The 23,951-nt window shown below is 36.7% G+C and overlaps 1 protein-coding gene across 5 annotated transcripts in view; it reads left to right on the top strand.

The window, feature by feature from the left end:
* Window positions 1-23,951, top strand: part of LOC145334927 (transmembrane protein 164) — a 38,965-nt gene that overhangs the window by 7,377 nt on the left and 7,637 nt on the right. For 3 of the 5 annotated variants that reach the window (XM_080180563.1, XM_080180564.1, XM_080180560.1), the window contains exons 5-10: window positions 193-291; window positions 3,141-3,262; window positions 5,277-5,355; window positions 5,563-5,652; window positions 5,939-6,017; window positions 14,926-15,011. In XM_080180563.1, the coding sequence (XP_080036689.1) occupies window positions 193-291; window positions 3,141-3,262; window positions 5,277-5,355; window positions 5,563-5,652; window positions 5,939-6,017; window positions 14,926-15,011 (555 nt within the window). Of the gene's footprint in view, window positions 1-192; window positions 292-347; window positions 399-669; window positions 721-3,140; window positions 3,263-5,276; window positions 5,356-5,562; window positions 5,653-5,938; window positions 6,018-14,925; window positions 15,012-23,951 lie in introns of all 5 variants that reach the window. The other 2 variants (XM_080180562.1, XM_080180561.1) reach the window with 2 other exon arrangements.

Below are 23,951 nucleotides of genomic sequence, written 5' to 3' on the forward strand. Positions count from 1 at the left end.
TTAATAAAGAGACAGTCGGGGCTAGTTTCTTCTTATGCCACAACCCTGCGGGGCTAACACAACATAACCTTACCTACTACCAAATTATCATTTCTAAATAATTTCAAAATAAGGAGATGTGGTTTCTGAGCACTGTATGCACATATTTTGATGGAAATTACCAAAGTAACTTATGTGTTCTTCTATTTGTAGGATATTAAAACTGTAGCACACGAGGGAAGAATATCAGAAAATGCCCACAACAGTAAACAATTGGTTCTGGTACTTTACTGTGTCATGATGGGTATACAGGTAGATAGATAGATAGATAGACAGACAGACAGACAGACAGACATACAGACGGACAAAACAGTAAACAATTGGTTCTGGTGCTATATTGTGTTATGATGGGTATACAGGTAGATAGATAGATAGATAGATAGATAGACAGACATACAGACATATAGACGGACACAACAGTAAACAATTGGTTCTGGTGCTATATTGTGTCATGATGGGTATACAGGTAGATAGATAGATAGATGGATAGACAGACAAACAGACGGACACAACAGTAAACAATTAGTTCTGGTACTATATTTTGTTATGATGGGTATACAGGTATGGTATATAGATAGATAGATAGATAGATAGATAGATAGACAGACAGACAGACATACAGACGGACAAAACAGTAAACAATTGGTTCTGGTGCTATATTGTGTTATGATGGGTATACAGGTATGGTATATAGATAGATAGATAGATAGATAGATAGACAGACAGACAGACATACAGACGGACAAAACAGTAAACAATTGGTTCTGGTGCTATATTGTGTCATGATGGGTATACAGGTATTTGGATAGATATATGTAGATAGTTATTGCTGCTCTAATTATGCACGAAGTATAATAATTATATAAAGTTTTATATAGTTTTGCAAATTGCACAGATGTAAAATATGTTCAAGTTGACTGATTTTGTTTATATTGCATAGATTAGTTATTTCTCGCATCGTATTATAAACGTCTTTCCGCGGATATAGAATGTACAATTATAAGATTAAAACTAGTTTTAATCTTATGATTGTACATTTTTATATTCGTAGAAAGCTGGATATAATACGATGCTAGACATAGTTTTTTCGTATGGATAAGAACCGGTTCCTATTTACCGGATTCGAATGAATACGAGAAAATGAATTATTAATATAGTACTTTTTCGGAGAATGGGGGAGGGAGGGGAGGGGAAATGGGAGGTTAAATTCTTATTCTGGAAGAATAGCTGAATAATTAACACCCCCCCCCCCCCATGATATTTCGTAGTCGAAACAAACCAAAAGTCAAAATTGCTTCAAAATAAAACCCAAGAAAATTAAAATTTTAAATATCTATGAAAAATATTTTCATTCCTATTAAAGCTACATAATTATTTTGTTTGTTTGTGTTGCTTTAAAACACTTGTATTATATAATTTAATTATAATTTATTAAAACTTTATAAAACTATAAAACTTTATATACTTATTAAAAGTGAAGCTTTTCAATAATTAAGATCGGTCCGTCCGTCCGTAAAAGTATGCTTTTTCATTGATTTATAACCGTTGGAATTGTTCTATTGATTTTAAACTTTACATGATGATTCCTATAACAGTTGGGTACGATTCAGAAAGCGTGGCAACTCTGTAATCGTTACCAGAAAGTCCGTATGTATATTTCTCTGAATTTTAGAATGATGAATCCTTGGACAACAAGGTTTAATATTATAAGCGAGACATATTTTAATCAAATCATAAAATTGAAAATATACCTTTATCTTGTATTTACGCAATTTTGCAACAAATTTATCTTTACGTATCTTTTAATAGAAAGAGAGAGAGAGGGGACAATATGCTGTTTACTACTCTAGTCCCCAAAGATTTTTGATAAAGTTTTCTTATTTGTTGGATTAACAACTTTGGGGACTTAAGGGAATTTTGATTGGTTGATTCATTAAGTTGAGTGTTTTAACGTTTCAACCACTTATTTTAATTTACCTAGAAGGTGTATCATCATTAGGGGTGTACTACTATTTATCGGCTATTGTCTTATCCCTTTAGATTCCTGAACTTTTTCAATGATAAGGATCACACAGTACAAACTAAGTTTACATTATTGATAATATTTAATAGCGAAGCTACTCTTTACATTACTTTGTCTGTCCGTCTGTCCGTCCAATATAAAGGACAATGTAGGAAGCTGATTTTTATTGATTAAAGATTCCATATACCATTACCAATAAAACTCGCTTTATCTAAAATTATTTTTTTTTGAGGGAGGGTGAATACTTGTTGGGGGTATATTCTCCCTAAGTTATCCAAAAAGATTTCCAGCGTTTATCGAGATCTTATGGTACAAACAGACACACAGTTATACATTTTGATTTGTTAACACTTTTGTTTTTTCCTATTACATATTTTATTATGTAAAATAATTGCGTTTTATTTGTTTATAAAACTTGTTTAGTTTATTACAAATTTATTTCAAAATTGTATGAAATTAATTCTATATTTTTTTTAAAATGCAATAAATTACTTAATCAAATGAAGTTAATTAATTAATTTACAATTTTATCGCAAGGCGCCTCATTTAATTTTATAAAAAAAAATTTTAAGTGTGAAAAATACAATTTGACAACCTCATAATTTTTGTATTACAAAAAATTTGTATTTATAAATAAACATAGACTATTTACACCACTTTAAACATTTGTTTATCAAGGCATATTTCTCTTAAAAGTTAAATTATTTGAATACATTAATTGTTAGAAGTTCATATAGGTTGCCAACATTAGACTAGTCCATCTTAGATATAAATACAATTTTTAATTCCCTTTAATTGGGTTTTATTACTTACAATAATGCTGCGCCCCTAAAAACACTTTACAAGAACGGGTCACTATAAAAAATTTGTTTTGTTTCAATTTGGAATGTGAATATAGTGGAAAATTTTTCGTCTATTTAGTTTGCTAATATGGACCTCATTTATTGGTCAGCTGGTTCATCCAGTAGAAGGGGAGGGGTTGGGATGATTGTAATTTTAGCCAGCTGGGAGTTTCACTTTCTTAGAAAACATGAAAATCTTTTGCAACATCCAAGTAATTATATATTGATTTGTTTAGGTTGGTTTCAAGTTTGCCACCCGCACGCTCATATTCTACTTTCAACCTTGCCATGTCATCTCTACAGTTCAGATATTTCTTCTGGCGACCAGGCCTAACAAATATACTTCTATAATCTTCAGGTATGTAGATGGATAGATAGATGGATAGATTGATTAGTAGATAGATAGATTGATTAATAGATTGATAGATAGACAAACGAAAAATATTCCTACTGACTTCCAGGTTTAATAGATATACTTCTATCATTTTCAGGTAGGTAGATAGATAGATTTAATTTATTAGTAGATAGCTAGGTGTATGGATTAATTGGTAGATGAATAGATGGACAAATTAAAAATATTTCTACTGGCGACCAGGCCTAACAAATATACTTCTATCATCTTCAGGTTGGTAGATAGATAGATAGATTAGAAGATAGAAAGGTAAACGGATTGATGAATGGGTACAGATATGAAAATAGAAAATATCCCTACTGGGTTCCAGGGTTAACAAATATACTTCTTTCTTCTTCAGATAGGTAGATAGATAGGTAGATTGATTAGTAGATAGATAGTTGGATGGATAGATTAATTGATTAAAAGATAGATAGATATTTTGATAGATCGACAAATTGAAATATTTCTACTGGCTTCCAGGCCTCACAAATGTACTTATATCATCGTTAGGTTGGTAGATAGATGGATAGATGAGAGATTGATTAGAAGATAGATAGGTGGAAAGATTGATTAGTAGATAGATAGTTGTATAGATTGATTAGTAGATAGATAGTACAATAGATTGATTGTTAGAGAGGTGGATAGATTGATTAGTAGATAGTTAGATGGATTGATTGATAGATAGATAGGTGGTTAGATTGATTATTAGATAGATGACTGGATAGATTGATTAGTAGATAGATAGATGGATGGATAGATTGATTAGTAGATAGATAGATGGATGGATAGATTGATTAGTAGATAGATGACTGGATAGATTGATTAGTAGATAGATAGGTGTGGATTGATTAGTAGATAGATAGATGGATGGATAGATTGATTAGAAGATAGATAGATGGATAGATGGATGGATAAATTGATTAGTAGATAGATAGGTGTGGATTGATTAGTAGATAGATAGATGGATGGATAGATTGATTAGTAGATAGATAGGTGGATAGATTGATTAGTAGATAGATAGGTGGATAGATTGATTAGTAGATAGACAGGTGGATAGATTGATTAGTAGATAGATAGGTGGATAGATTGATTAGAAGATAGATAGATGGATAGATGGATGGATAAATTGATTAGTAGATAGATAGGTGTGGATTGATTAGGAGATAGATAGATGGATGGATAGATTGATTAGTAGATAGATAGGTGGATAGATTGATTAGTAGATAGATAGGTGGATAGATTGATTAGTAGATAGATAGGTGGATAGATTGATTAGTAGATAGATAGGTGGATAGATTGATTAGTAGATAGACAGGTGGATAGATTGATTAGTAGATAGATAGGTGGATAGATTGATTAGAAGATAGATAGATGGATAGATGGATGGATAAATTGATTAGTAGATAGATAGGTGTGGATTGATTAGGAGATAGATAGATGGATGGATAGATTGATTAGTAGATAGATAGGTGGATAGATTGATTAGTAGATAGATAGGTGGATAGATTGATTAGTAGATAGATAGGTGGATAGATTGATTAGTAGATAGATAGGTGGATAGATTGATTAGTAGATAGACAGGTGGATAGATTGATTAGTAGATAGATAGGTGGATAGATTGATTAGAAGATAGATAGATGGATAGATGGATGGATAAATTGATTAGTAGATAGATAGGTGTGGATTGATTAGGAGATAGATAGATGGATGGATAGATTGATTAGTAGATAGATAGGTGGATAGATTGATTAGTAGATAGATAGGTGGATAGATTGATTAGTAGATAGATAGGTGGATAGATTGATTAGTAGATAGATAGGTGGATAGATTGATTAGTAGATAGATAGGTGGATAGATTGATTAGTAGATAAATGGATGTACAGATTGATTAGAAGATGGATAGATTGATTAGTAGATAGGTGGCCTTACAATTAAGAATACATCTACTGACTTCCTGACTAATTACTGTTTTTTTCAGAACTCATTTGGGGCTGTTACAAGGACCATTATTGGCCCTTCTCTTTCCAGTCTTGGATACCTACACTCTTCCATTTGAGGTTACATTTTTTTATCTTGATTTTTTTATGATTTTCCTTTTAAGTGCGACCCCCTCCTCTAAAAAATAAAAATAAGGTTTTTAAGGGAGGTTAGTTTTGTGTTTGTTTGTTGTTTACCTTAGTTTTTTTAATAGTGATTTTTTTGGAAGGAAGAAAATACTCCCTTTCTACTGTAAAAAACTATATTTACCTATTATTTTTATTTAGATAGAGATGTATTTTATCCAGCACATTGCCATACTTGTTGTACCTGTCTATCTATACTCTCATGGAGAACCTTATTCTTGTAATTCTTTGGTTAGTATTATTCTTGTTTTTAAAAAAATCCATATTGGAGATTACTGTAACGATATAACCAGAAAGCATTTCTAACTCCTAGGCTAGAAGAGCCAACAACTTTCATTTAGCAAATACAAAACTTACCTGCAAATTGTTTAACGATGGGTTGTTATGTCTACGAGATCTTTTGTGACATACATACACACACACAAAACACTTATTACTTCATAGAGTATGACTGTATTTGATTTTTGAAATGGTAATACCCAAAACGATAGCAATATACAAATTTTCTCTGTTACAGATAAAATTTTGGCTGTGTTCTTATCCCGTGTTTGTGCTGTATCATATTGTATTCCTACAGCCTATATCTATGTATACAGGTAAGCTAAAGTTTTATAGTGTCTTCGCTCTTAGCCTTGTGGGTCTTACCGTTGGCGTTTTTATTTTTGAAAAAGAGAATTATTGGGGCTTGGGGTTAATTTTTCATTTATTTGTATAATACTTTAGGTCAGGTTTGGTTAGGTTATATTGGATACTTGTTAGTCTCACAGGGGGTTAGGACACCGCAGTTATAAGCCCGGCAGGTTTATGGCCCCTAAGTAGGGGGTTAGGCATACGAAAAAACTAGCCCCCTTTTTATTAAAAACATAATATTAGCGGGCTTATTAGTGCTAGAAAGGCACTTTATCGGAAAGCACTAATATATCAGCTTTGGCATTCTCTTAATTCAATTCTAAACGACAAAATGCACGTAAACGGTGTGCCTCTCGGAGTAACACGAGAAAAAGTCACGTTTATTTGTTGTTATAAAACAAGTGTGACAACATCCATAAGTAGCGAAGCTCAAAAATAGTTGGACAAACGAACAAAGTCAGTTTTTGAGTGGATGTTTAGTGCCATAAAAAGTAGGTAATATTCATAGAAATTAAAAACTCACGAAACCTTTTTCCATTTAAAGGTCTTTTGCAAAATAATCCAGAAAATTTTAGGAGTTTATCTTTAGCAGCAGCTGAGAATTTCTCCTTTCTTTAATTCCGTTTCTTATAGTCTGACGAATAGACAGACATATTTCAAATTATAGAGTAGCTTCGCTACCAAAAATAATTTCTTCTTATTGTCTAAAGCAAAGTTAAATGAACAAGTTAAATTGCGCTATTGTTAAAAATTGTTGAATTCTTTGAAATTCTGAATTAAACTTATAATTTCTATAGGGAATATATCAGGGAGAGAGGGGACAATGGACTGTTTATTATACTAGTCCTCAAAGTTTTATAATAACGTTTTCTTATTCGTTGGCTTAACAACTTTGGAGACTTTTAATGGATTTTGATTGGTTGGTTTATTTAATTGAGTGTCTTAACGTTTCAACAACTAATTGTAATCTACAGACGGGATAATTTGTGTATTAACATTGGCGATGTACTCAATTTATCAGTCATTGTCTTTGCACTCTAGATCCCTTGGGAATATACAAATTCCAAAAAAATATTTCCTTTGTGAAAAGAGAAATTTATTTGTACTTTGAAATTTTAATTTTTAAGAGAAAAAAAATTGTCTATTGTATTATAGACAGTTGTCTGCAGATTGGAAAATTTCAACTTTTATAATAAAACCCTTCTTTTTTGGCTCTAAGCAGAAACATTAATGAATAAGACAATGATCAATTGATATACATCCCCAGTGAGGATAAACAAAATTAATCTGTATGCAGATAAACATTGTAGTTTTAAAAGTTTGAATACACCTTTTTGCACCAACCAATTAAAAATTTTAAAAAAGTACCTAAAATTTAAAAGTTAACAAATTAGAGAACGTGATGATAAAACTTTGGTTTCCAGTACAATTTGTACTCCAATGTCCCCTCCCTTCCCTCCCTGGATTTTAAAAATACATAAAAACTTTTCATAAGAAGATGAATGTTTCTGACATTTCTAAGTATAAATACTCAGAGATCTAAAGAGATAAGACAATGATCGATAAATTGATGAACATACCCAATGATGATGCACAAAATTACTCCTTCTGTAGATTACAATTAGTGGTTCAAACTTTTGGACAGTCATCTTATTAAACTAAACAATAAGGATTCTATAAAGTCCCCAAAGTTGTCAAGTCAACGAATAAGAAAACATTATTATAAAACTTTGGGGACTAGTGTAATAAACAGCCCATTGTACCCTATCTTTCTGACAAATACTTGTATTTTGAGTTGCAAGTTTGTTTCTATAATTAAAATATTCAAACAAATCTAGGTACAAGGCCGAGAAATAGGCTAAATCCATTCCAAGAGTTCATAAATTAGCCTAAAATCATCACAAGATCTTATAAAAAGCTTACCTAAAATAAAGATCTGAAGCACAAACAAAAAACGTCTTTCTATTTATCTTTTTATCAATAGAATAGAATAGGATAAATATGCGTGAATTTTATATTTATGGTAGTAATTATAACAATAAAAATGTTTAAAAAAGACATTTGATAATATCTCAAGCAGTGTTCTGGAGCCGGAGCCGAAGCCGGAGCCGGGAGCAGCAACATTTTTGGTGGACCCGGAGCCGGATCCGGAGCCGTATTTTTCGTTAAAAACGGCTCCGGCTCTGGACTAGCTAAAAATGATTTTTTAAAGTAATATTATAATTTGGCAACGGTCTATTTCCATATAATAAACCAGTCATATGTGAAGTTTCAAATATTATTTTGACTCTGTAAATGTTCAAGTTAGGGCAATAAACGGCTAATTTTCGTTTTATTTGGGGTCCGTGGGAAAAAGTCTGATAATATCGGGTGTAAGGGGTTTATTATTATATTTCCATATACGAGTATATACTGACCCTTGTCCGAGAGGTGTGAAATAGTCCAAAATATAGGGGATATAAAATATTAAAATTCTGTAATATCTCACTACCCTTCTGGACAGAATATAAAATATTTTTTAGCTAAATATCATGTGATTTGCATGATTAGGAATCACGGAACCTTGGCATATTTTCTAGAACTTTCTTGGCTTTTTTTGTAGCTTAACGTTAATTAAAAAATACCGAAATTATAAGAAGCAAAAAGCGGTGCATATTTTCTAACCCTGTCGGGTAATCATTAAAATTTACTTTACCTAACCTAACCTAATCTTCATAAGCTACTGTGAACGTACGATGAAGCCCGCAACTTCGTTTTTCTTTCCATGATCCTAATTTTCTACTAATACTCCATTTGCAAAATATGCGAATTTCCCAAAACTGCTTCTGATAAAAATTGTTTTAATACTTCTTTTTTATATAAAATAAATATGATTGATATTATTTTGTTTTATTATCTTGATTAATAGCTTTACTAGGGTGATAACAGATATAGTTCAAGGAGCTAAAGGTATAAGACAATGAGCGATAAATTGATGTCTATCCCCAATGATGATACACAAAATTACCCCTTCTGTAGATTAGATTTAGCGGTTGAAACGTTTGGACACTCAATTTAATGAAACAACTAATCAAAATTCAATAAAACTCTAAAGTTGTTAAGCCAACGAATAAGAAAACGCTATTATAAAACTTTGGGAACTTGTGTTATTTTTTTGCTAAAATTATTAATCTTATTATACAATTTTGATTCGACATTTATACATTTATGTTCCGATTTTTCAGTTCATATACTATACAAGTGTTAATGTCCGTTTGTCCTACCGTTTCAGTGCTTCGCTTTTATGGATGTTGTCATCCTTGTTATTTTAGTAATCGTGGGAAAATGTGGAAATTTGACTTTAATACGAAGCTAAACATGATTTTTCAGTATGGCTTAGAACCGGTTCTTATCCAGCGGAAATAAATTGGTTTGGAAGTCATACTGGAATAGTTATTTATTGCATTGTATTATAGACAGCTGTCCACGGATATTAAAATGGAAAATTATACAATTAAAACCAGTTTTGTGGGCTCCAAATGGCCGAAGGCCTGTGCTAAAAAAACTGACATTATTCTTTAGGATTTTTATTTTAGTAATTGTGGGAAAATGTCTGTAATAGAGAAAGTAGAGAAACAGGTGCATATATATTGTTAATGAATTCTGGCGTGGGGGGGGGGGGGGGTTACAATGATGCATCAGATTCAGAAGTAGCTAATATACCAACCAAAGGTTTTTTTATAATATCTATATGTGATACTTAATTTTTCAAAATATTGCTTGACTTTGGTGTATCAATGATCAGAAATAGCTATTTATTTATCTAATATACCAAACAAAATTTTTTTTTATAATAATTAATATAATATCTATATCAGTTACTTAAGTTCTCAAATTTAAAATATAGCTTGAATTTTCTAAAGAATAATTCTTACAACATTTCTGTACGAACACCTTGGCTGACCGTAATATCATGTTACCAGTTACTTACCACCACCCCCCCCCCCCCCCCATATTCCGAGGGTTAATCCCCATAAATCATACATTTAAATAAATACAGGAGACTTTATAATAATAATACTCGAGTCCCCTCCCTCCTCTTTACTACTTACTAGTAATATAAATAAAGACATCTTCTTAGCTTTAACTTTACCAATTCCGAGCCTAACCAAGGAGAGCGCAAAATCTGTCGGACGACACGAAACAAACAGACCAATGAGAGTTCGAGTTGGGTGGGTTAGCGGAGATTGTTAAATAACAAATTAGCTGTAATAAATAATAGGTTTATTTCATATTGTTCAAACAAAATTGAAAATACAAATAAACCTTAAAAATATTCCTCACCCCCCCCCCCCTTCATATTTATATTTGACTTACAACTTTGGATGGAAGAAAATAATACCCTTTAGGATTTAACTTTCACTTGACCTATACTGAACTCCCCCCCCCCCCCCCATCTCTTTTAGCAAAAGTTGACCGATGATCATTCATCATATATCATACATCATAATAGGGGGAGGGGAGGGATCTTTTACTTAGAAAAAAATAACATCCTATTATATAAAGAAGTTGGAGTTTTTTGTCTTAAGCTTTAGATTTCAATAACTGCTAAACAGATTGGGTTCTCTATTCTAGGTAAGCTTCACATAATTTTTGTGATGGTTTTATGCTGTTATATTTTCATATTTAAGGTTTACGATGGTTTTAAGCTATTATTTAGTTCTTTTTTTGCCCCTTCGAATAAAGAGCCTCTAGATGCTAGGGGCGTAGCTGCTAGTATACATATAATAGGATACTAGTTCAGATACTACAACGGAAATATTATTACTTGGATGCTGCATAATATTTTCATGTATTCTGATAAAGTGAAACTCATAGCTGGCTAAAATAACCATACCCCCCACCCCCCAATCTACCCACTCCCCTTCTACTAGATAAACTAATGAACAATAAACGAGTTCTGTGTTAGCAAGCTAAATTAACTACAAATTTTCTTTCTCAGTATATCCATGTATATATTTCATATTATTTCATTGTTTGTCCATTTTTAAAAACCCGGAAGGCAAGTAGGGATTGAATGGACTGTAAAGTGTAAATTATACTGGTACCCAACGTTTTATAATCACGTTTTCTCATTCGTTTGCTTGGACTTATAAATGTATTATTTTTGACAAAATCATACGTCATTTTTTTTTGTAAAATTGTTAAATACAGAATACTGTTTAAAGGACATACCTAACCGTAATTGACGGACATACCGACTCTAATCATAGAAAAGCTCTGCTTTATTAAAAGTAAGGTTTCAAGTTCGACCCCTTGCTCAAATCAAAACCTCAACTTCTTTTCTATTATAAGAGTCGGTCCGTACGTCTGTAACAGTTAGCTCTTTTCGTTATCAGAATGTCCGTATGTCCATTTCAAACATGTTGATTTTCAAGTTTTTCAACATCAAATTTTTATGCATTATAATTATCTGAATGATATGATTTTTGGAATACAGATTCCTAGAACAACAATGTATAATGTTATTCAGTTCTGACACTCTACAGGTGTTAATGTTTGTTTGTCCTACTATTTCAGAGCTTCCCTTTCATGGATGTTGTCATTCTGTTTTTATAACTTTTATAAATGCTCAAATTAAAATTAAAATTTAGAAAGCGTAACAACTCTATAATCGTTACCAGAATGTCCGTACAACTATTTTAAACATTTTATTACTATTTTATTACATACAAAATGATATTTTATTTTTCTAAAAAAATAGCTGTTTTAAGGCATACAAAAATTATTGCATGAGAATACTGAAGGGGTTGGAAAGACAAAAGTATAAGTACAGATTCTATATATAACATATCTCCGCCCATTTCCCTATCCAATTTAAATTTTAGCTAACAAAAAATAGCTATTTGTTCTGAACGGACGGAACGATCCTAATCATAGAAAGCTTCGCTTTAGAAAAAAGAACTGATAGATTAAGAAAGTGGAACAACTTTATAATATTAACTTATAATTCTGTTTATACTTTATTCTGATTATTCAGTTCTGACAATCTACAAGTGTTACTGTTTGTTTGTACTACTGATTCGCTTTTATGGATGTTGTCATCCTTGTTGATAAACCCTCTGATTTCCTTTATTTGGCTAAAGTTAAACAGAGTTGCCCCCCCCCCCCCATATCCAATTGAATATGATTTACTACTATTTTCTGCCAAAATAAAGGTAAAAGGTAAAACATGGACAATAATAGTTATTTCTTTCATTGTATTATAAACGGCTTTCCGCGGATATAGAATGTACAATTATAAGATTAAAACCAGTTTTTTTGGCCCCGAGGTGCCGAAGAAAAAAACTAATTCTATATTCTAATCTCCCCCCCCCCCCCATAAAAAAAGTTGCTCTTAAGAATTCATTTGTAGTTCAGGAAGGGAGCAGAGAAAATAAGAACGGCTTGTTTTTTTCCTATGCCTTGTAAAGTAAATCATATTCAATTGAATATGGGAGGGGGGGGGGGGGGTTAAAAAACCCTGTGAACACACCCCACCCCCCATAATCCTATACAATAGGAAGTTTAAATATGAGCATTTATAGAAACAACAAGGATGACAACATCCATAAAAGCGAAGCGCTGAACTGGTAGGACAAACGGACATTAACACTTATATAGTGTCAAAATTGAATAATCAGATTCTAAATGTATAAGAGTCGATGCAAAATTGATTATAGAGTTGCTACGCTTTCTAAATCTTACCTAATTACTGCAGGAATCACTATGCAAAGTTTGAAATCGATAGGACAGTTCTAACATGCCTAAATTAACGAAAAAAGCTATCTGTTACGGACGGACGTACGGAGTGACGGACGGACGTATGGACGGACCGACCCTAATTATAGAAAAGCTTCGCTTTTAAAAATTAACTTTTATGTGAGACAATGTTAGATATACCTTTGTAAGAATGTGTTTCTAAGGACCAATTTTTAAAAGCGAAGCTTTTCTATAATCAAGGCCGCTCCGTCTGTACATCTGGAACTGATAGATTTTTTAGAATTTGGGCATGTTAGTATTGTTCTATTGTACAATTTAGAAAGCATAGCAACTCCAAATATTCACTTATAATTTTGTTTTTACTTAAAAATTTATATTCTGATTATTCAGTTATAACAACAGACAAAATACAAGTGTTAATGTTTGTTTGTACTACTATTTTGCTTTTAAGGAAGTTATCATCCTTGTTTTTTATCTCTCATTTTATTCTTAATCCTCTCCCTCTCCCATATGTTGACCCGTTTAAGATGACCCCTTCTTAAGTTTCATCATTTATGCATCATTGTAAAACAACCCCCCCCCCCCTCGCCGGAATTCATTAAGAATATGATATCCTGGACCGGCTTTGTAAAGTCACAGGACACGTATGATATCTATGTTTATAGCCCCCCCCCCCCCCCCCCCCCAAGGAGTGGAATAAATAAAGTATAGCCGTTTCCTAGTTTAATTTTGATAAGACAATGGCTGATAAATTGGTGTATTAAAGGATGCAAACTTTTTTATTTTAATATCCGTGGAAAATTATGGAAAATGCAGCGGATATTAATTGGTTTCAAAGCCATACTAGAAAAGCTTTTCTTTCATTCAGGGTTCGGCAGCCATAGTCTCTGTGGCTTTTCATATTGAAAAAAAGGCAAACAACAAGTCAAGTCATGACTAACTTTTAAAATCATTGGAAGAAACATTCAAAAAAAATACACTTAATTAAAGAAAAAAGTTACACTTACATGACAACATACAATGGCCGATAAATGATGAGACACAGTCTTGCCCCATCTGTAGATAAAATTAGAGGTTGAAAAGTTTAGACACTGAACTAAATGAACAAACCAATCAAAATTCAATAAAAGTCCCTAAGATCTAAAGCCAACGAAAACATAATTAACAAGGATGACAACATCCATAAAAGCACTGAAACGGTAGGACAAAAAGACATTAACACTTGTATAGTGTCAGAACTGAATAATCAGAATATAAATGTATAAGAGTCGAAGCAAAATTGAACGGAATAAGGAAAAATAGATTATATTTATTTCAGTACTTACGAGATTTAGTGAATATACATCAAAAATATATTCACCAAACCTTATTCTAATTTAGCGGGTATTGAAATATTAAAACATATTTTTTGATATTTGTTGACCATCTGAGAAGGTAACAAGATATTACCCTCTGTTAATATATATTAGTATATTCAGATTTTCAATTTAGATATTCCCCTTCTATGTGTTAGGATATATGCAGAAAGGTGTGAAGTTTGGACTTCCGGGGTACATGGGATATTAAGAAATTTTAATATATTTACGGGAAAATAATATTTACAAAATATTGATAAACAGTAATATTTCACTACGAAATCACCCTAGTTTTGATTTATTTAATATTTTTCAAGAAATATTCAAACTTCAAATATGATTGTAATAAACTGAAAAACTATTGTTACTTAACAAATAGACACACATCCTTCTACTTTTATATAGCTTTAATCAAATAAAAGCAAAATATTTTATATTATTTATTTTATTTTATCAAATTCAATAATGAAAAAAAAATGATATATTAATTTTAAGGTAGGAGCCGGAGCCGGAGCTGGAGCCGGAGCCGTATTTCCAAATACGGCTCCGCGGAGCCGGAGCCGCATCAAAATTATACGGCTCCGGCACCCTGATCTCAAGAGTAAAAACTTAATAATCTTCCAAGGACTTCCTAAAAAATGAAGATCTTAAACAAACAAAAAACCTTCCTAATTTGTATCTATCCATCTATTTTTTTTATATATATTCATATATCTATTTATATTTCAAGTTCAGGATATGTATGCCTAAATAATATTTTAATTTGTATATTTTCTAGGAGTAAATGTATCCACAATCTTATGTCCAGTGCCCACAGATCCTTTCTATGGGCCTAACTATGTTCTACATGCAGCCTGGCATCAGGTAGATAGATAGATAGATAGATAGATAGATAGATAGATAGATAGATAGATAGATAGATAGATAGATAGATAGATAGATAGATAGATAGATAGATAGATAGATAGATAGATAGTTAGATAGATATATAGATAGATAGATAGATAGATAGATAGATAGATAGATAGATAGATAGATAGATAGATAGATAGATAGATAGATAGATAGATAGATAGATAGATAGATAGATAGATAGATAGATAGATAGATAGATAGATAGATAGATAGATAGATAGATAGATAGATATATGTAAATATATCCACCATCTTATGTCCAGTGCCCACAGATCCTTTCTATGGGCCTAACTATGTTCTACATGCAGCTTGGCATCAGGTAGATAGATAGATAGATAGATAGATAGATAGATAGATAGATAGATAAATAGATAGATAGATATATGTAAATGTATCCACCATCTTATGTCCAGTGCCCACAGATCCTTTCAATGGGCCTAACTATGTTCTACATGCAGCTTGGCATCAGGTGGATAGATAGATATATAGATAGATAGATAGATAGATAGATAGATAGATAGATAGATAGATAAATAGATAAATAGATAAATAGATAAATAGATAAATATATGTAAATGTATCCAACATCTTATGTCCAGTACCTACAGATCCTTTCTATGGGCCTAACTATGTTCTACATGCAGCTTGGCATCAGGTGGACAGATAGATAGATAGATAGATAGATAGATAGATATATGTAAATGTATCCACCATCGTATGTCCAGTACCATCAGATCCTTTCTATGGGCCTAACTATGTTCTACATGCAGCTTGGCATCAGGTGGATAGATAGATATATAGATAGATAGATAGATAGATAGATAGATAGATAGATAGATAGATAGATAGATAGATAGATAGATAGATAGATAGATAGATAGATAGATAGATATATGTAAATGTATCCACCATCAGATCCTTTCTATGGGCCTAACTATGTTCTACCTGCAGCTTGGCATCAGGTGGATAGATAGATAGATAGATACATAGTTAGATGTAAAATGCTAGTGTTAGATATATTTATGGCAGTTACTTTAGGTATGACTGTATGTTAGACAGAGATTTTTACATTTTTCCAAAAAAACATCAAGTTGTATTTCTGCTAGTTGTAGAAACGCCATGGACCCGAAAAGACATGTGTTAAGTTTTATAACAGATGTTTTAATAACAAAAGAATTAATATTAAAAGTTAGTTTATATAATTACCGCAAGAGTTCTTTCTGCTATTAAGATTTTAGTACAATTTTAAAAATAAGAAATGGATTCATAAAATTAAAATTTCTAATTGGTAAGATGAAAACTTAATTCAATTAAGATATACTTTAATGGTGACCTTTTTTATTCTTTTTCTTACCAAAAATAAAATTATTTTCCAATTTTTATAATTATTTTTATAGTGAGTAACTTTATTTGCTTTGTTGAATTACCACAATAGACATTTTAGATCATTTTTTTAGCATTAAAATGCGTTTCTTTTAGGTCTTTATAGGTTTAAGTCGTCTCTGTAAGTGATTGTTGTTCTTATAGTAGCAAATCTAATTAATTTTGGAAAGGTAATTGGTTCGAATCTCTTCTCAACCATGTATGTAGTTTAAACTGAGCTGGATCTTTAAATCGTTTTTATGGTGCGCTAAATTGGGGCGATTCAGAGGTGAACCGTAGGTGCGCTGGTGGTGAGCCACAGCGCACCTATAAAACATTGATTTTTAAAAGATTTTCGGCGCGGTGTTTTTAGATCGCTTGCGCACTCACTAAAATATCGATCCGCGCCAGTACAACTTTATTACTTAAGGCGTGTCAGTCAGGTATTTTATATAAAATGCCGTGTCAGTATGGTATTTTATATAAAACATTAATATATAATTTATTTTAAAAATAACTAAAAAAATGTCTTCTCGATAGTTTTGCAATAAAATATTAAAGTAATTAAAAAAATATCCATTTATTACATATGATTCACCCCGATTTGAACCGCCAATGCCACTCGGTGAGTGGCATTGGTGCGCCACTGCCCCATCCAAATCGCCCATGCAAATTCGATTTAAAGATTGGTATTTAATAATTTGATGGTGCGCTGAATGAATCGCCCCGGTTTAAATCACCTATAAACGATTTAAAGATCAAGCTCAGGAATCTAAAAGGGAAAGGGGAATGACTGATAAATTTACATACATCCTCAACGATAATAAACAAAATTACCCCTTCTGATGTAGGAATTCTTAAAATATTTGTATAACCAACAAATCACAATTCAATGAAAGCGTATAAAGTTTTTTAGCCTACAAATAAGATTGCGTGGTTATAAAACTTTTGGTATCAGTGTAATTTACAGTCCAATGCCCCCTCCCTCTTCGTAAGTTGTAATATTATTATGTGTCGATATAAGGTCAGTCGTGATCACTTTTCAACAAAGCATAAATGTGCTATTTCATAGTACAATGTTTAGGTAAGGTGTTACTTCAAAGAAATTAAAAAGAAGAAGATTTTTAAAATCGAATTAGGGTCAGTCCGTCCTACCGTCTGGAACGGTTAGCTCTTTTCGTTAATTTAGTCATGTTGAAATTGTCCTAGCAATTTCAAACTCTGCATGGTAAATACTGATTCCCAGGACAACAAAGTACATTAATATAATCATCTCTATAATAAAGTCCAAAAAATATTAGTATGTCCTTAAACATTATTATTTAAGCAGTTTTTCAACAAATTTACTTACAATTTAGTTTAAACTTTTATACAAATGTTAATGTTCGTTTGTTCTGCTGTTTCAGGGCTTCGCTTTTATTGATGTTATCATCCTTGTTATTTTTAGAGTACATTCGTGGTAAAAATCGACTTTATTATTTAATATTTCTAGAAGAATAAATAAAAACAGAGGGCTTTTAAGAGATAAGATAATGGCCGATAAGGTAATCTACATTAGGGTGGGTCGATTTTGGACATTTTTTTTCTGAGGCCAAAGCGGGGATCTGCACTCAATTTATATAGATATAATACACCTCTGGATGATTTAAGATTTATCCAAAGTCTTAAAACCGCTGACGACCAGACATTCAATTGTATAGCTATTTGTAAATGGGAGTCAAAAATTTATTGAATCAGAACTATGGCTTCATGGTGCTCCCTGGAAATGCCTTGAGGAGCTGAGTCAGGAACTTTTGTCCGTTTCAAAAAATCTCGTTCCTAGCCTGAGAAAATCTAAAAAACCTCTACAAATTGGACAATTCTCAATAAACCTTTAAAAAAATTGGTTTTTTAGTGATTTCTAAGGCTAGGAACGAGATATTTTGAAACGGACAAAAGTTCCTGATTCAGCTCCTCAAGGCCTCTCCATGGAGCACCATGAAGCCATATTTCTGATTCAAAAAAATTTTTGAATGTCGTCTTTGCATACTAATAAGTAATGAATTATATTTTTAAGTGGTCGTGTTCTAAAACTCAATTTTTTAAAATTCTTTTTCGGTCAGAAATGTTTTTAAGGTTAATTTTATCTGTTGCATATCCCCGCTTTGTCTAATTCCGATATGAACCCACCCTAATCTACATACCCAATGATGATGCACAAAATACCCTTTCTGTAGATCACATTAAGTGGTTAAACACTTAGGTACTCAACTTAATGAAAAATGTAACAAAATTGAATAAAAGTGCCCAAAGTTTTTATTATAAAACTTTGGGGACTAGTGTAATAAACAGCTAAATGTCCCCTCCCTCCCTGCACTATTATAATTCATTTTTTCCAAGTCATTTGTTTTTAATTGTTTACATTTTGTATTTTATAATTTCCGTTTTTCCAGTATGGCTTCGCGAAACCGGTCAATATCCGCTGGATTAGAACCTGTTCTCAGACTTACTGAAAAAAACATTCTTAGCATCATATTACAAACAATTTTCCACGAATTTAAAATTATAAATCATAAAATCAATACCAGTTATGTTAGCCCGGGCCCTTGGCCCCTTTAGGACAACAAAACTGGTTTTAATCTTTTTATTTTAATATCCGCTAAAAAGCTGTCTATAATACGATGCAATAAATAACTATTATAAGTAATTTGTTTTTGTTGTTCATATTTAGACTTTTATAATATCCGTTTTTATTCAACAAAAATTTGTATAAGATGGATATTATCTATAATACAAAGTAGAACGATGTCTGTCTGTCTGTCTAAAGTTTAAGATCTCAGTAACCACTGAACCGATTGGGCTCTACTCTTCAGGGAATATACCTACTGGTCCTGTGATGTTTTAAGCTATTTTCTTGGGGGTGGAACACTCTCACCCCCCCCCCCCCCCACCAAAAAAAAAACAATACCTTCCCCTGCTGGATGTTCGACTATCACAACCCCCCCCCCCTAATCAACCCCCTCCCCTCAAGTGCCCCTAGAGGCCTCTAGATTACTGAGATTGGGGTACAACCCAAAAACACATATCTGGGTTGGAGGGTCGAATTTCAACATAAAATTATCAAAACTAAAGTTAGGACTTTCAGACAAAGGTCGTACTATCAAACGGTAGGTTGTCTGCAAAAGTCGGGATGTTAGGTTTTAAAACTATTATCTTAATTGGGGATGTATATCAATATATCGGCCATTGTCCTATCTCTTTTAATCTCTGACTTTAAGTACTAGGAAGTTAAAATTAGATAAGCTCTACAATTAATTGTGGTAAGCCGAACGTTTCAGCTCACAGGGTTGCGAGTTCGAGTCCAACGAGCCTTAGCCTTGAATTATTCTACCAAAAACAAACTAGCAGGATTTAGTCATACAGAAATTATATATTTAACTGAATAATATTTACAATGAATGTTTACTATTTATAACAATGGTTAGGTTTGAAGGGGGTGTGGGGACACACGGGCTTAGCCCCACGGCGGTAGACAGGCTGCGGGGGCAGCCGTGGTAAAAGGGGAGGCAGCGCCTCCCGGTTATATAATTGCGTGAGGGGCGCGTGATAGCTGCGTGTTTGTGCCCCTCCCCATATTTAGGCAGGTCAGTTTGACCGCTGGATAGCGGGGTCACCGTCGGTCATGAGGTGAATGGTGATATAATGGGGATTAGTGCAGAGGGCTTGTTATGATAAGTCACTGCATAGCAATTCTGTAAACTGCCCGTCCGTCTGGTTGTCGTATTACCACAACCTCCCCTTCAAGGGTTGCGGGGCTCTCGAGCCACCAGGCCTTGAACCTGGGGATACGACAACCTATGTCTGCGCAGGACAGGCTCTTCCTGGGGCACAGCTCGGTGGAGGACAGCTCTGGCTACACAGGCTCCGCGGGACACTCGCTGCTCTGTCTGGCTGTGGTTGGATATCAGCATTGTCAACTCCTGGTTGGCTTCCAGCTGTGGGTTAGCGACGGCCAAGCCCCGTCGCTGGAAATTTTGCCTCGTCTGCAGAACTAACTCTGTCTCGGCGGGTAGCTGGACACGGAGGCCTAGGCTAACTCTGGAGGCTCCCAAGGGGGGAATGACGATGGAGGAAGGCGCATAAAATTCCATGGGGGCGCCTGCTTGGTCCAGGTTACTTGGCCTCCTAGCTCCTACTCGGATGGGGATGGCTGTCATCAACAGGGGGCACATTGCTTCAGCTTCGTCCTCTGGGGCTGCCTCTTCCATCGCAGTGGCCGCCTCTCCTCCTACAGGCTCGCTGCTGGCTGGCAGGTTCTCCATGTCAGTATCAGGGTTCCAGATGGCATCTCTGGGTGGATCTGGAGCTGGCGGCGGCGGCGGTGGTTCGTTGGGTTGATCCTGCAGGTTCTCTTCTACTGGGTCACGATCCTGGCCGCAAGGCTGTGGGGCGGCTGCGGCTGGCTGGTACACTGGGAACTGCCCTGGGTCACTAGCTGGCAGCGCCGCAGCTCCGACAGGCAGCTCGGTGGCCTCCTCGTCGCCGTCCAGGTCACCTTGAATGTCTGTTGGAATCTGATGGGCAGTTACATCTCCAGTGTATTTGCGCAGTCGGCCTACATGCGCGGTGACTTCCGAGATCCTGGCTGTTGGAGAGGCAGGCTTGATGACATAATGGACGTCTGTAGCTTGCCGCACTATCTTCCAGGGGCCAGTCCACCTCTTGGTAATCTTGGCTGCCTTCCCTGGCACCAGGCGGGGAGCCAGGTACCAGACCAAGTCTCCAACCTCGTACTTGGCCGTGCCTTCGTAGGCGGCCGCGCTCCTCCGGATGGTTCCCTCCTCTCGCTGCTGGATGGCGTCATACACGGCATGGTAGCGTTGCAGGAGAGCTTGGACGTTGGCTGGAACCGAGGCATACTCTGTGTCTGGTAGCCGGAGCACCATGTTCACCGGAAGTTTGGCCTCTCTCCCAAAGTAGGCCAGGAACGGGGTCACGCCCGTGGATCTGCAGGCCTTGGTGTTGTAGGCGAAGGCGATGGCAGGCAAGTGTGGCTCCCAGTTGTTGTCGTCTCTGTCTAGGAACAGACGCATGCCTGTGTTGAGCGTCCGATTGAACCTCTCCACTCGGTTGGACTGCGGGTTGTAGGGCGGTGGATGTGTCAGGCCAATCTCAAGCTTGGAGGCCAGTTCCTTGAATACCTGGCCGGTAAACTCCATCCCGTTGTCGGAGTGGATCTTCAGGGGGCATCCGAACGTGGCCAGGTGGCGGTGCAGCAGGGCCTCAGCCACCGTGAGGGTGCGCTTGTTGGGGATGGCGTAGAGGCTGACAAACCGGCTGAACCCATCCTGACAGGTGAGAATATAGCGGTTTCCAGCTGGGGTCTCTGGCAGCGGCCCCACCAGGTCAATAAACAGGACTTGCTGTGGATACCCCTGGCGGGAGGGCACATGTATTCCTAGCTTCAACCTCTCCTTGGTAACCTTCTGGACACACTCAGGGCAGGTTTGAACCATCAGGCGGACGTCACGGGACAGGTTGGGCCACCAGAAATGCATGGCGACGCGGGCAATAGTAGCGTCCATTCCAAAGTGCCCGGCCATGGGGGTCCCATGGGCTAAGAAGAACGCGTCCTGCTGGAGGGCCGAAGGCAGCAGGTATCTGGTTCTTTCTCCTGTCAGGGTCTGGTCAGTGGTGGTGAGACAGCCATGCTCGTCAAGTCCCAGGGCTGCGAAGCGGCTGGCGTACTGCTGCTCGTCTCGTTCCTTGCCGCACAGCTCAGCCTTAGTTGGGGCTCTGCCATCGGCCACCCACTGGCGGACATGGAGCAGGAGAGGGTCCTGTGTCTGGGCTTCTAACACTCTAGCCGGGTCCAGTCGTGCGGCAGGGGGCCGGCCAGCTGCGGACTCCCCTAGCTGGCAGAGGTTGTGGATGTACTCAGCTTGCTCTGCTAATTCTTCAGCGGTAGCTGTCGGCATGTTGTCGTCCTCCCGGCGGCTGAGGGCGTCGGCGTTGGTGTTCTGGGTGCCAGGACGGTGGCAGACAGTGAAATCTAGGGCCACTAGCTCCTCCTGCCTGCGAGCCACCATCCCTGTGGATGTGTTCAGCGACTTCATCTGTAGCAAGGCTGAGGAATCAGTGTTGATCTGGAAGCTGCGGTAGGACAAGATGCCGTGAAATTTCTGAATTCCATACATAATGGCGGCCATCTCTCCCTTCCAGGAGGGGTAGCGAGTCTCGGGGTCGGTTGTCTTGCGCCCCACGGCGGCAATCAGCCTCTCCTTGCCGTCCTGGCATTGACTCAGGATGGCAGAGAGGGCGCGGCTGCTGAAGTCTGTGGTGAGCTGGAACACCGCCGGCAAGTCAAACCTAGGCGGCGCTCGGATGGGGGCTTGGCGGAACTTGTCCTTGAGCTGTAGCAGCTGGGCTTCCATCTCAGGCGTCCAGGCCAATGTCTTGGCCGTCTTCTGCCGATTCATCTCGTAGGTGAGGTCGGCATACTCTGGGATGAACAGGCGGTAGTATCCAAAGAACCCCAGGAGCGCCAGCAAATCCTTGGGGGTGCTGGGGGCCGGCCAGTCCAGGATACGGTCAATATAATCCTCTTGCATGGCTATCCCCTCACGGCTGAGGGTGTGGCCCAGATAATCCACCTTGGCTCGAAACAGCTTGGTCTTAGCTGGCTTGAGGCGGATTCCTCCCCTGCAGTGGGCTTCCAAGACCTCCCGGAGCCTAGCCAGGTGGGCCCAGGTATCCTGGTGAAAGGTCAGGACGTCGTCAAGATATGACTGGAGGTTGGCCGTACCTAGTGGATTTAGGACCCCTGCAATAAATCTGGAGTAGACAGGCGGTGCCGTAGCAAGGCCAAAGGGCATCCTTTTCCATTGGTACAAGCCTCTGGGGGTGGTGAAGGCGGTGCAGGGCCGGCTGTCCTCAGACACACGGATGGTGTAGTACGCGGCCACCGCGTCTAAGGCACTGTAGACGCGGTGTCCTCCCGCTCGTTCTACCAACTGCTGGATCCTGGGCAAAGGGTAGCTATCCAGTTCCAGGCACTTGTTGAGGGCTCTGTAGTCGACAGCCCAGCGGGTGCTCCCGTCCTTCTTCTTGATGGGCACCAGGGGGCTGCTCCAGGCGGAGTCTGAAGGCTCTATGACTCCCTCTTGTAGCCAGGTGTCCAGTTGTTTCTCCAGCTCAGCCTCCTGCCGCGGGTTCAGATCCCTAAATCTCTGGCGGATCGGCTGGGTCCCTGGTTTGAGGCGCAGCTGCAGCTCTACTACGTCAGTGCAGCCGGGGGTAGAGTTGGAGAAGACGTCCCTGTATTCTGATAACATGGTCCAAACCTCCTTCTTGAGCAGGGGGTCCTTACGCAGGAACTCATTCTCCTCCATCTCAAGGGCCTCCCACAGTTCCTGCATATCTGGGGGCTCAACAGGCTCTTGGAACGAGTGGAGACGAGGGGGAGGCTTATCAGAAACCTCTAAAATGTCAGGCTTGACCAGCTCCCCAGCCACGGGGAGGCCAGCGTCCAGCAGGAGGGGCGTCTCC

Source organism: Acartia tonsa, chromosome 13, assembly GCF_053477335.1.
Source record: "Acartia tonsa isolate MP-2025a chromosome 13, ASM5347733v1, whole genome shotgun sequence".
NCBI classification, from domain to species: domain Eukaryota; kingdom Metazoa; phylum Arthropoda; class Copepoda; order Calanoida; family Acartiidae; genus Acartia; species Acartia tonsa.